General features: G+C 41.6%; 1 protein-coding gene across 1 annotated transcript; it reads right to left on the minus strand.

Annotated features, from left to right (window-relative positions):
* Nucleotides 1-9,208: 9,208 nt before the first annotated feature.
* LOC124037169 (heme-binding protein 2-like) lies at nucleotides 9,209-12,348 on the minus strand. The gene is made up of 7 exons (XM_046351836.1): nucleotides 12,267-12,348; nucleotides 11,545-11,604; nucleotides 11,310-11,391; nucleotides 10,826-10,946; nucleotides 10,461-10,594; nucleotides 9,707-9,870; nucleotides 9,209-9,597 (listed from the first exon to the last, which is right to left on the minus strand). Coding segments are annotated over exons 1-7 (642 nt in total). The 5' UTR covers nucleotides 12,269-12,348; the 3' UTR covers nucleotides 9,209-9,518.
* Nucleotides 12,349-14,138: the final 1,790 nt, after the last annotated feature.

Raw genomic sequence — 14,138 nt, forward strand, 5'->3', positions numbered from 1 at the left:
GAGGCTCTCCAGGCTGCCTGCGTCTATTACTCAGTTCGGAGCACAGTAGCCCGGGCTGTACACACTGTCCATAGCGCCTCCTCAGTGCTCCCACTAAAGCCCCATAATCATGCCTGTCCTCGGGGCTAATCAATATCAAACAGGCCAGAGCTTCATCCGTGAGGCATAAAGCCAACTGCAGTGCCCTTTCTTCATCCGACCACCCCCTAAAATGAGCTAACAGTTCAAACTGAGCATGAAAAGCTTCCCAATCCGCCTTACCGGAATACTTCGGGGTCTTAACAGATACGGACGCAGCCGGGAACTGGGCGCCGCCATGTTTGTTTACATCCTGAGCCCCAGATTCCTCATCACGCCGCGTCGACGTAACCACTTCGGTCCGCCCACCAGAATCCGCGCGAAATACATTCGACAAAGCACTCATGCCCGCTTCAGCCGCCATCGCTCTAACGTCCTCCCTCAAGCGGCCTCTGCGCTCCGACGCCCTGGCGATCTCCTCAGACAGAGCCCCCGACGTCCATTCACACGCACCTCCTTGGCCATAATCGTCCCCTACCTCCACCTTCACTTTCGGATTCCCTCGAAGCATTTTCAATCCCCGTTCTCACCTACGGTAGCTAGCCACATAAGTCAGCTAGCTAGCTGGCTAACTTGTATCAACGTTTTTACTTCTGACACCAATGTAATGACCTGACTAGATCATAAATGAACAATTGTCCAGACAGAGGCTTGAGTTTGCGAATTGACGGTTTATTAAACCAACTTTACACAGGCTACTGTTTGGGCCGTAGCACACGCCAAATAGATGACAGATAACCCACAAGCCAATCGTGACCTTCTCTTGTGAAGCCCAGACGTAAGAGAGAGAGAACAAAGGCTGAACCTGGTCTTAACTTCCAATGCTCCACCCCCCTGCCCAACCCCCCTCCACGCCACTCCGCCAACCACCAGGATGCCCGGCATCAGAACATTCCAGGCATTCCCGTGATTGGCAGATAGCAGGTTGATTGACATGTCGGACCCCGCGAACACCGGGTACTGGTCAGTACAACACAACCACCTCCTAGCCTAACACATAACACACAGCTGTCTGTGCAGGTCGCTACAATATCAATAGCAATATGGTATAATATGATTGGTTACTGAAATTTCACTAGTAACAATTAGTATTCAACATTAGTTGACCTGCGTTACAATGTGACATACCAATTCTTTTCAGCCTACGTTTCGTTTCAGGGCTTGGCTTTTATTTGAATGTTACCACCCACCAGCATGGCGTTGTTTATTAATTAGAAACAGCTGTATATTTATTCCTCTTCGTGACAGAGATGAGCCAAACAGCATTGAGTCCATTTAGACTCCTGAGCCATGGAGCAAAATAAAAATAGGGGGTGCAAACGTATGTTTTTGCACCTTCACTTGTTTTTTTCTGCAGAATATTATCATAAACCATTAGATAATTTATAAATGTTCACTTATTTTTGAACTAGTCTTTATAAAAGAAAAAATACCATTTTATGAATGGTATAATTGTGTGATGTGATAACATTTTGCAAACCCGCTCACCTTGTCGCCTCAAGATGAATGGTTTTGACTAGTGATGCACGATATGACATTTTTGGTCTACACGATAACCAATATAAAAATTTTTAGCTGCCTTTTAAGCATTCTAGTACAGTTAAATCATTAACACACACATATGGACGCAGCGGTCTAAGGCACTGCATCTCAGTGCAAGAGGTGTCACTACAGTCCCTGGTTCGAATCCAGGCTGTATCACATCCGGCCGTGATTGGGACCATAGGGTGGAGCACAATTGGCCTAGTGTCGTCCGGGCCGTCATTGTAAATAAGAATTTGTTCTTAACTGACTTGCCTAGTTAAATAAAGGTTAAACTAACACACACACACCACACTGACCAAAAAGTTATTTTGTTGGCATTTACGTATGTCCCAGTAAAACATCAGTAAAACATCATCAAAACCTATTTCTTTCACTTACTTGCTGTGCTGTTTCGTTGTTCATTTGTTCAGTCATTTCATTCTCAATGCTGTCTGCGTCTTTGCGTGTCAAAAAAATATATACGTCAAATAACACTATTCAACCTGTCAAATAAAACTATTGATGTGTCAAATTAGCTTGATGACCAATCGGGACCTAAACATAATAATTTAACTCATTCATAAATATTTTACGTAGTTATAACACATTGATTACACTATCACTCGTATTTCATGTCACAACAATTTATCGATATGTATGCTATGATGCTGGTAAAGTTGTCTCGCGCAACAACAGCAAAGATGTTCTACTATCTATCTATCTATCTAGCTCATGGATGCAAATGTTCTTCCCCAAAAACATAGCAAAACGGCATAATCTGTTTCAGTAGCCATAGTTAGCTACCTAACTATATAGCTAGGTGTTATCTAAAAAAAACTAATTTATTCAACCATTCTTATTTGATTAATGATGGTCGGACCTATCTATGTGAAGCTAGCCACAATAAGAATTAGCCACAATAGTGGACTTTGCAGTTAGCCTTTGAAATAAAAGTATGTCATTCACAGTGATGCAAATTAATACAAATAGTAGAATTATGCAATATTTGAATAGATCATGCTAAACAAGGTTGGAATGTTATATAAAATCAACAAAAGTCAATCATTTGTTAAAAATCTGAAATCACACTGGAGGTATTATACTTTAGAATGGGTGCATACTTATTTCACTTACAGCCTTACCTATGGGTTGTGGATCATGGTGTATCATGGTGTATCAGTCTACTCATTGACACCCAGAGAACATTAGCGTTCTAGCTCGTGTTGAGGGACTCTGAAACAACTATGAATTGAGCCACATTTATTGTCAACCTTTGTATATTGACCACTATTCCATAGGAAAAACAATACTGCACGGATGTTTTGGAGTCTGATAACTCTGAGGCGGACGTTGGGAAAAAATATATTTGCTATTGAGTAGACTGATACCCCATTTCATTGATCCCTGTACAGTGTAATATGAATGTCAATACGCACAATAGGCTGACTGGGGAGGTGATTTCACAGAGTAACGGTCCCGCGATAAGAGCTACAACACTAATATTTGCTTATACTCTTAAACACAGTTGTGTTCTGTGGGTGTCACCGAGTAGACTGATACCCCATTTCATTGCCTCACATTGCTTCACAACCTTGTTTAACATTATCTAGTCTAAACATGCCATGATTCCACCAATCGTAACCGTCTGCATCACTTTCAAAATGTGTACTTTTGTTTTGAAGGCAAACCACAAATTCCACTATTGTGCCATATCCTTATTGTGTGCTAGCTTCACAACACATAAACCGGTCAGGTCGAGCCTCACGAGCCGGATGAAGCTAGCTGGCTGCTTATAACATTAGCTTTGGACAACAGGGTTAAGTAGCTGGCTAGCTATTTATTTTCATAAACTGAAGTTCAATTTCAATAGGCAAACAACTTACTCACAAGAATTCCTAAATCATTGCTAAGAATAGTGAAAATTACTGTAGTTTCTACTGGTTATTGTTTTCAGGCTGATTGTATTGGTACTAGCTAGGTACCAAGCTAACGCTAGCTCGATACCCCAGAAGTTGTGGTCAAACAAATAATGCTTTATTACCAAAGGGGTATTGCAAACACATGGTTCTTGGCCAGTGTTTGCTTGTTTGCAGACTTTTTTGTACAGCTTTGACAGTACTACTGCTAGTAGTGGTGGCACTTGGCTTGCACCTGCAAATTCAGAACACACAACATTCTAGAATAGAACTGTGTTATTTGAAGTGTCAAATTAAAAGCTTATTTAATGTGTCAAATAATGTTATTGTCAAATAGTGTTATTTGACGTGTATCTCTTTTGACACCCAAACTGCGATCCATAGTATGTTGTGAAGCTAATATTACTGTGTAACTAGGTCAACATCTGAACAATAGCGCACTTGGTAACGTGTGAACCAGGTGCTCGACCAGTTGCGAAAGCCAACATCATCCACGACAGAGAACGGTTGATTGTCAAGGGCAATGAATACCATTATCTTGGTGTTAATGGATTACGCATTTGCGTTGTCTCGCTGAAATGTTCTTACTCTTTCAAATGACTGCTTGACTTGTTTACTGCTCGATCCACACAGCAGACATTGTGGGCTAGGTTAGGAATGTTGTGTTGCACGTGTAGCGCAACATTTTACGTGGAGTCATTACGTCATGTACCTACGTTATATAGGTATGCACGTCAGTTTTGCACATCGGTTTTGCACATCTGCATTAAACTAGACATCGGGCCGATACCGATGTTGGCATTTTTAGCTGCACAATGTCCATTATAATGTAAAGAAACGCATGTCAACTATCTTTCAATAGTTATCGGGTTTACCCAAGATTCATCTTATTCTTTCTAAACTATTTATATGGCGGATTCGTAGCTGCAATTTATGGAAGATGCCAAAACTTTGGAGATAACAACAGTTGGAGAAGTTAAAAATAGAAAACAGAAAGAAACTGCACACTGCTGCTCATGCTCCCATGTGATTTTATTGTAACAACGTTTCAACCCTTAGGTCTTCATCAGGCATCTGTAACGGTTCTCTTGGTGTGATGAAGGAGAGTCGGACCAAACCGCAGCGTGTAGATTGCAATCCATGTTTAATCAACAAACGTAAACACGAATTAACACAAAACAGTAAAACAATAAACGTAGCGAAAACCGAAACAGCCTATACTTGTCAACTAACACAGCGACAGGAACAAAGACACTAGAACAATCACCCACGACAAACTCAAAGAATATGGCTGCCTAAATATGGTTCCCAATCAGAGACAACGATAAACAACTGCCTCTGATTGAGAACCACTCCAGACAGCCATAGACTTTGCTAGATACCCCACTAAGCTACAATCCCAATACCAACACCAAAACCCCAAGACAAAACACACCACAATACAAAAAACCCATGCCACACCCTGGCCTGACCCAATACATGAAGATAAACACAAAATACTTTGACCAGGGCGTGACAGAACCCCCCCCCCCTAAGGTGCGGACTCCCGAACGCACTTCAAAACAATAGGGAGGGTCCGGGTGGGCGTCTGTCCATGGTGGCAGCTCCCGCGCGGGACGTGGACCCCACTCAGTCAATGTCTTAGTCCCCTCTCCCCGCGTCCCTGGATAGTCCACCCTCGCCGCCGACCATGGCCTAGTAGTCCTCACCCAGAACCCCACTGGACTGAGGAGCAGATCGGGACTGAAGGACAGCTCTGGACTGAGGCAGCTCGGGACTGAGGGGAAGCTCGGGAGTGAGAGAAAGCTCGGGAGTGAGAGAAAGCTCGGGAGTGAGAGAAAGCTCGGGAGTGAGAGAAAGCTCGGGAGTGAGAGAAAGCTCAGGAGTGAGAGAAAGCTCCGGAGTGAGAGGAAGCTCAGGAGTGAGAGAAAGCTCGGGAGTGAGAGAAAGCTCAGGAGTGAGAGAAAGCTCCGGAGTGAGAGGAAGCTCAGGAGTGAGAGGAAGCTCAGGAGTGAGAGGAAGCTCAGGAGTGAGAGGAAGCTCAGGCAGGTAGATAGATCTACCAGATCCTGGCTGGCTGGTGGTCTCAGCAGATGCTGGCTGACTGGCGGATCTGGCGGATTCTGGCTGACTGGCGGATCCTGGCCGACTGGCAGATCCTGGCCGACTGGCAGATCTGGAAGAGTCTGGTTGACTCTCATGCCATACCCTGGCCTGACCCAATACATGAAGATAAACACAAAATACTTCGACCAGGGCGTGACAGCATCCTTTATCCCGGGTGGGGGGGTGAAAGTTCTTACATATATAGTACTCAGTGACATCACTTCCTGAAACAGGAGGTAAAATGTATAACATAGGTCCACAGTATTAACATTCAATTTATCAAAATATAAGATCATACACAAACTATGTGATAAATATTCACAGCAATATATATATATATATATATATATGTACTCTCGATTATGTCACGACTTCCGCCGAAGTTGGTCCCTCTCCTTGTTTGGGCGGCGGTCGACGTCACCGGCCTTCGCTAGAAGGCCAATACACTTTTCATTTTCCATTTGTTTTGTCTTTGTCTTACACACCTGGTTTCTATTCCCCAATTACTTGTTCATTATTTAACCCTCTGTTCCCCCATGTTTGTTTGTGAGTAATTGTTTATTGTATTGCTGTCCGTATTTGTGGCCTTGTATTTATAAGATGTGTATTGTTATATTGTTGAGTAAAATTGCTTTCATTACTCATATCTGCTGTCCTGCGCCTGACTCATCTCACCAGCAACACACAGAAGCATTACAGTTCAAAAGTTTGCAGTCACATAGAAATGTCCTTGTTTCTGAAAGAAAAGCACATTTCTTGTCCATTAAAATAACATAAAATTGATCAGAAATACAGTGTAGACATTGTAAATGTAAATGACTATTGTAGCTGGAAACGTCTTGATTTTTATTGGAATATCTACAAAGGCGTACAGAGGCCCATTATCAGCAACCATCACTCCTGTGTTCCAATGGCACGTTGTGTTAGCTAATTCAAGTTGATCATTTTAAAAGGCTAATTGATCATTTGCCATTACGTTAGCACAGCTGAAAAATGTTGTCCTTATTAAAGAAGAAATAAAACTGGCCTTCTTTAGACTAGTTGAGTATCTGGAACATCAGCATTTGTGGGTTCGATTACAGGCTCAAAATGGCCAGAAACAAATACCTTTTTTCTGATACTCGTCAATCTATTCTTGTTCTGAGAAATGAAGGCTATTCCATGTGAGAAATTGCCAAGAAACTGAAGATTTCTGAGGGTAACCTTAATCACCCATGACTGCCAGGGTAGGGAAGATTGAATACTAATACTACCTCAATCATCTAAACTGGAACAACCATCTCAGTAATGTGTAAAATAAATCCAAATCCATAAACAAATTGGATACGTTTAAAAAAAAACTGTGTTCATTATCTTTGTGTAGCATAACATTAATCAACCAATCAATTGACATGCAAAACCAGATATTTACAGTCAAACAAATAATTCTGAAAATCTCCAATAGCTCATGCTGGAAAATATTATAAAGTTGAAGTCGGAAGTTTACATACACCTTAGCCAAATACATTTAAACTCAGTTTTTCACAATTCCTGACATTTTATCCTAGTAAATATTCTCTGTCTCAGGTCAGTTAGGATCACCACTATATTTTAAGAATGTGAAATCTCAGAATAATAATAGAGATAATGATTTCTTACAGCTTTAATTTCTTTCATCACATTCCCAGTGGGTCAGAAGTTTACATACACTCCAATTAGTATTTGGTAGTATTGCCTTTAAAATGTTTAACTTGGGTCAATAATTTTGGATAGCCTTCCACAAGTTTCCCACAATAAGTTGGTTGAATTTTGGCCAATTTCTCCTGGCAGAGCTGGTGTAACTGAGTCAGGTTTGTAGGCCATGCTTGCACATGCTTGTTCAGTTCTGCCCACAAATTTTCTATAGGACTGAGGTAAGGGCTTTATGATGGCCACTCCAATACCTTGACTTTGTTGTCCTTAAGCCATTTTGCCACAACTTTGAAAGTATGCTTGGGGTCAATGTCCATTTGGAAGACTCATTTGCGACCAAGTCTTCAGATGTTGCTTCAATATATTCACATAATTCTCCTCCCTTATTGATCCATCTATTTTGTGAAGTGCACCAGTCCCTCCTGCAGCAAAGCACCCCCACAACATGATGCTGCCACCCCTGTGCTTTATGGTTGGGATGGGATTCTTTGGCTTCCAAGCCTCCCCCTTTTTCTGCAAACATAACGATGGGCATTATTGCCAAACAGTTCTATTTTTGTTTCATCAGACCAGAGGACATTTCTCCAAAAAGTATGATCTTTGTCCCCATGTGCAGTTGCAAACCATAGTCTGGCTTTATTATGGCGGTTTTGGAGCAGTGACTTCTTCCTTGCTGAGCGGCCTTTCAGGTTATGTCGATATAGGACTCGTTTTACTGTGGATATAGATACTTTTGTACCTGCTTCCTCCAGCATCTTTACAAGGTCCTTTGCTGTTGTTCTGGGACTGATTTGTAATTTTTGCACCAAAGTACGTTTATCTCTAGGAGACAGAACACGTCTCCTTCCTGAACGGTATAACGTCTGCGTGGTCCCGTGGTGTTTATACTTATATGTACTATTGTTTGTACAGAAGAATGTGGTACCTTCAGGCGTTTGGAAATTGCTCCCAAGGATGAACCAGACTTGTGGAGGTCTACAATTTCCCCATGATGTCAAGCAAAGACGCACTGAGTTTGAAGGTAGGCCTTGAAATACATCCACATGTACACCTCCAATTGACTCAAATAATGTCAATTAGCCTTTCGGAAGCTTCTAAAGCCATGACATCATTTTCTGGAATTTTCCGAGCTGTTTAAAGGCACAGTCAACTTAGTGTATGTAATCTTCTGACCCACTGGAATTGTGATACAGTGAATTATAAGTGAAATAATCTGTCTGTAAACAAATGTTGGAAAAATTACTTGTGTAACGCACAATGTAGATGTCCTAACCGATTTGCCAAAACTATAGTTTGTTAACAAGAAATATGTGGAGTGGTTGAAAAACGAGTTTTAATGACTCCAACCTAATTGTATGTAAACTTCCGACTTCAACTTTGTATTATTCTATGTAGAACACGTATTGCCTTCCAAAGAGTCATCAAAATACCCTTTCTTCCAAAAATGGTTCTTAGGATATTTATAGTTTCTAGGTAAAACCCTTTGACTTACAAAGAACCCTTATCTTCCAAAATTGTTCTTCTGAACAAGAGTATACTTGATCTGTTTTCTTACTTATCTGAACTATTTGAGAAATTTTCTTCATGAACATGACCTCATGATTAACGGCGGCACTGAATGGTGAACGGTGTATTCACTTTACACGACTTCACTGTATTTGTGAAAGGAGTGACTGAAACAAAGTCGCTCTAGTGAGGAAGGTCTACTAACGGACTAAAATGTAACATGTTCATTTGTAATGTTCATTGTGATCTCTCATTGGGCAGACTATGTAACAAATATGGTATCTGACGCAATTACCCAAGATTTTATGTTCATTATAATCATACTGTATTCACCACCACTTGAGTATGACCAAAGAGCTGTAGAGGATTTGTTTGGCATATATTTAAGCAAACAAACTCAACACAGACATAATTCATATTTTATTGAGAAAAAGTTCAAAATCATAGTCAACATTGATTGTGCAGAGTTTGAATCACAGGTCTAGGGGGTGCTCGTCACCTCTCTAACAAATTGAATCCTGAAAAAGTATGAGAAAATTTGAAGACATGCAGTGTGTATACACTCTATAGCATGTGGCATATTGATTTTGGATTACAGTGCCACTAGATCAAGGATACATCTCTTAGTTCATATTGTTGTTCTCAGTCTACCATGCACCTCCAATTGGTCCTCCTCAAAGCAGTAATGCCAGACTCAGCAGTAGTGGAGGAGGATGTTTAGGAGGAGGTAGGGCACACAGGCTCTCCCTCAACAATGTACCACACCTCGTTGTGCCTGTTCAGAATCTTCTTTGGGCTGAAGGACACACACAAAATATTAAAGTATATTTGAAAAAAGTATTGTGGTGGAATTTGGTTTGATGTTGGATATGAGTATATTGAAGGATTTGTATCTGTGCTCCCACCTGTCATATCCCACAGCATAGTGGTAGTCTTTGTTGTAGGTGGCCTGGACTTTGTCTAGCTGCCTTTTCAGCAGCATGGAGTTTACACTGGATGTCAAAGACATCATCCATCCACCGTAGCCCCTCACGTACACTTTCATGTCTGGCATCTCAGTAAAGTACACCTGTACGGGGAAATCACAATGACATCTACATTGTTAACCAGCGGTCTTTAAAAAAAACATGACATACTTGACATGGGTTCAAATGGTATTTGTTATTTTTCAAATACTTAAGCTGCGCTCGATTGAGCTTGCCTGGCTCAATGGCACAATGGAACAGTCCCAATAGTGCAAACCCTGCCCACCTGACACTATAAAAGCTATATCTAACTATTTGAAAGATACTTCTTGAACCCAGGTCTGATAGACAATCATATCATGTTCAACTTAGATTCAGTTTTACTAAAGTGCCAGGTGGATGAGGTTTTTACTTTTGGGATTATTCCATTGGCGCTATTGAGCCAGGCAAGCATAATTGAGCTCAGCTTAAGTATTTGAAAAAAAAACACTCAATAAAGCACACTACAGACCCCTGGCTACCGATGTGGATGTAATTGTGTCAGGTTTACAGATTTTTGACAGGTGTCAGCAATATGGTAATAGCTCCACTTTGCCCTCTGATAGGCTGGAAGATTCGCCATATTGCATACACCAATCAAATCCTCTCAGATCATGTGCATAGGGCGTAGGTTCTATTTAGGATTTGGCTTTACCTTGTCATCAGTGGGTTGGGGAGGAGTCATCTGATGGGTAGACGGCAGGAGGAAGCTTAGGGTGAAGACAGACGACCCCCACTTCTTCTCTTCAATTTTGACAGTCACCGGAGCTGTCATGTCAATGTTGACGCCTATAGGAAAGATCTGTGTAAGCACTTGTTACCAGGTATACACACGCATGGAAACAGATTCACACACACACACACACACACACACACACACACACACACACACACACACACACACACACACACACACACACACACACACACACACACACACACACACACACACACACACACACACACACACACACACACACACACACACACACACACACACACACACACACACACACACACCAGCCTTGTTGGATCCGGTGATATAGTTGAAGAGTCTCCTGAAGGCAGTGTAGGTGGCCTTGTCCATGAAGTATGCTTCCTCATCTGTTGACACCCATTTCACTGAGTCATAGTGGCGCACCTGTAACACAGGCACAAACCTTCACTCAAGAGTCCTCTGCTGTAGAGTGTATTAGTATTGCAGATGTTGGGGACGGGTTTAGGATGAGACTGCACAAAAAGGGTTTAACTGATCAACAACCCTGCAGAACTGATCTACAACATTTTTCAGATTACCGAAACCCAATACGATAACCAAAATGGGGATGATAATGATGATCATCATGTTGTTGATTTGATATATTTTAATGCAAATGCTATTGTTTTGTATCTGCTACCCTGACCAACAATTAAACATAAAAAAATTGGTCACAAAAGAGGTGGTGAAACAAACTCCTAAATTGTAGCCCCAATGTGCCATTAATTTGTGCTGCACAAGACTGACCTCATAATCGTCATTCTTGCACACCAGATCATAGAGCAGACATTCCTTTGACTCTGTGCAGAAGCGAGACTCAGAAGAGTTTCTGAAAGGAAACAGTGGAAAACAAATCAATAAAGAACAATAGCATACGATTTAGCCCGGATACTGTTCATTCATTATACAAACAGTATTATTCTGAATCACGTGGTTAGGATGTGTGGAAAGTAATAACAGAAGTGTATTAGAACTTCCTTACCCAACTCTGGCTTCAGCAGTCAAGATGAGAACCAAGCCAACCAACCCTGCCAAATAAACCCTGAAGTACACACAAACAGTCAGTGTCATCACATTAAAAACCTAAAGTACACACAAACAGTCAGTGTCATCACATAGACACACTTTCATACTCTTTCACACTCTTCACATATGGTGCTGCTACTCTGTTGATTATCTATCCCGATTGCCTAGTCACTTTTACCCCTACCTACATATACATATTACCTCAACAACATTCTACCCCTGCACAATGACTCTGTTACTAGTACTCCTTGTATTTAGCCTCGTTATAGTTATTTTAGTGTATTACTAATTCCATTTTTATTTTGCAAATGATTCTTAGATTTGGACTGCATTGTTGGGAAAGGCTCGGAAGTAAGCATTTCACTGTAAAGTCTACTACATATGTTGTATTCAGCGCATGTGACAAATACATTTGATTTCAAATCAAATGTATTTGTCACGTGCTGTCGACACATGAAAAACCTAAAGTACACACAAACAGGCAGTGACATCATCATATGAAAAATATATCATACAGACATAAATCATTAAGATTGCAATATTGTAATACCTTAAAAGACAAACTATGTTATTACCCATTTCTATTTCTATACAAATCCCTCTTCCTTTAATTACTTAACACCATAACAAATCAAACAAACCTAATCAATGCAATGATGACCTATCATTTCTACTTACATTGTGCTGAGTGTGTCTTTTCGATCAGCTTAGTTCAGATGTATTCACTGGCCTGAGGGAAATGCTTGCAGAGAAACTATTTATATCAACTGAGTGCTATTTGCATCAGTCCCCCAAACACGCCCATTTCACCACAGAATGTGCAATGGACTTCAAGCGCTTAAGAGTAAAAAAGGTGGTTTATAAATACATGTGTGCCAAGTTAGATAATGTGAGACGATTGATCTTGATGCGTCTTTGAAAAGCAAGTATAGGATTATTGAAAAAGAGGCTGTGACTAGATCCGTCACGTGTAGTAGACTATTATATATTTCTGTTTCGTAATTAAAGCCTTTGCTGTTTCGCAATAACAGCCTGGCTGTCACGTTTAGACTAAATAAATAGCACTTGCATGTAATTTGTTCACTGAGCACTGCTGGGTCGACATTACCAATCACTAGTGGGCAATGGAATAGCCCTGTTTATAATTGGTGCTAACATGGACTCAATGTCCTGATCTTGTCCACAATCTGATTGTGCCCACATTTTTAGACAGGTGTAGATGATTTACATTTACATTTACATTTAAGTCATTTAGCAGACGCTCTTATCCAGAGCGACTTACAAATTGGTGCATTCACCTTATGACATCCAGTGGAACAACCACTTTACAATAGTGCATCTAAATATTTTAAGGGGGGGGGGGTGAGAAGGATTACTTTATCCTATCCTAGGTATTCCTTAAAGAGGTGGGGTTTCAGGTGTCTCCGGAAGGTGGTGATTGACTCCGCTGTCCTGGCGTCGTGAGGGAGTTTGTTCCACCATTGGGGAGCCAGAGCAGCGAACAGTTTTGACTGAGCTGAGCGGGAACTGTACTTCCTCAGTGGTAGGGAGGCGAGCAGGCCAGAGGTGGATGAACGCAGTGCCCTTATTTGGGTGTAGGGCCTGATCAGAGCCTGGAGGTACTGAGGTGCCGTTCCCCTCACAGCTCCGGAGGCAAGCACCATGGTCTTGTAGCGGATGCGAGCTTCAACTGGAAGCCAGTGGAGAGAGCGGAGGAGCGGGGTGACGTGAGAGAACTTGGGAAGGTTGAACACTAGACGGGCTGCGGCGTTCTGGATGAGTTGTAGGGGTTTAATGGCACAGGCAGGGAGCCCAGCCAACAGCGAGTTGCAGTAATCCAGACGGGAGATGACAAGTGCCTGGATTAGGACCTGCGCCGCTTCCTGTGTGAGGCAGGGTCGTACTCTGCGGATGTTGTAGAGCATGAACCTACAGGAACGGGCCACCGCCTTGATATTAACGACACATTGTGATCAGATCTTTCTTACCACCTCTGGAGGTAATCCACATTTATTATGATATTAAGTTTATAATGTAGAATGAAATTAAAATGTAAAAAATTGGATGCACATTGGGCAAACATTTTCCAATTCATATCAAACCATATTCCCCACCTATAAAAGCAGCTCAGCTTTGACCCCCACGAAGAGGAGAGTAGTCTCAAAAACAGAACTCTGGGGTGTATCTCAATAGTCGAAAACAGCTTAATTTCTAAACATTTTAGCAGGCAATCTTTTCCAGAAGGACGTACAGGAGCAATTAGGGTTAAGTGCCTTGATCAAGGGCACATCTACAGATATTTTTGCCTAGTCGGCCCAGGCAGTTAAACCAGCAACCTTTCAGTTACTCAACCAACACTACCTCACCTCGTCTCCTCCTCACATGGGCTGACCTGAAGAGACAAAGGATATGTGGTGAATACAAAATGGCACTCCTCACTTTGAATCTGATTTCAACTGTCCCTGTTCTTTCACATCAGTGTAGGAAAGGAGACAAGAAAACAAGAAAAGGAAGCCACTGAATATCAAGATGGATGCAGTCATGGAATGA

Source organism: Oncorhynchus gorbuscha, linkage group LG06 (genome assembly GCF_021184085.1).
Source record: "Oncorhynchus gorbuscha isolate QuinsamMale2020 ecotype Even-year linkage group LG06, OgorEven_v1.0, whole genome shotgun sequence".
NCBI lineage: Eukaryota > Metazoa > Chordata > Actinopteri > Salmoniformes > Salmonidae > Oncorhynchus > Oncorhynchus gorbuscha.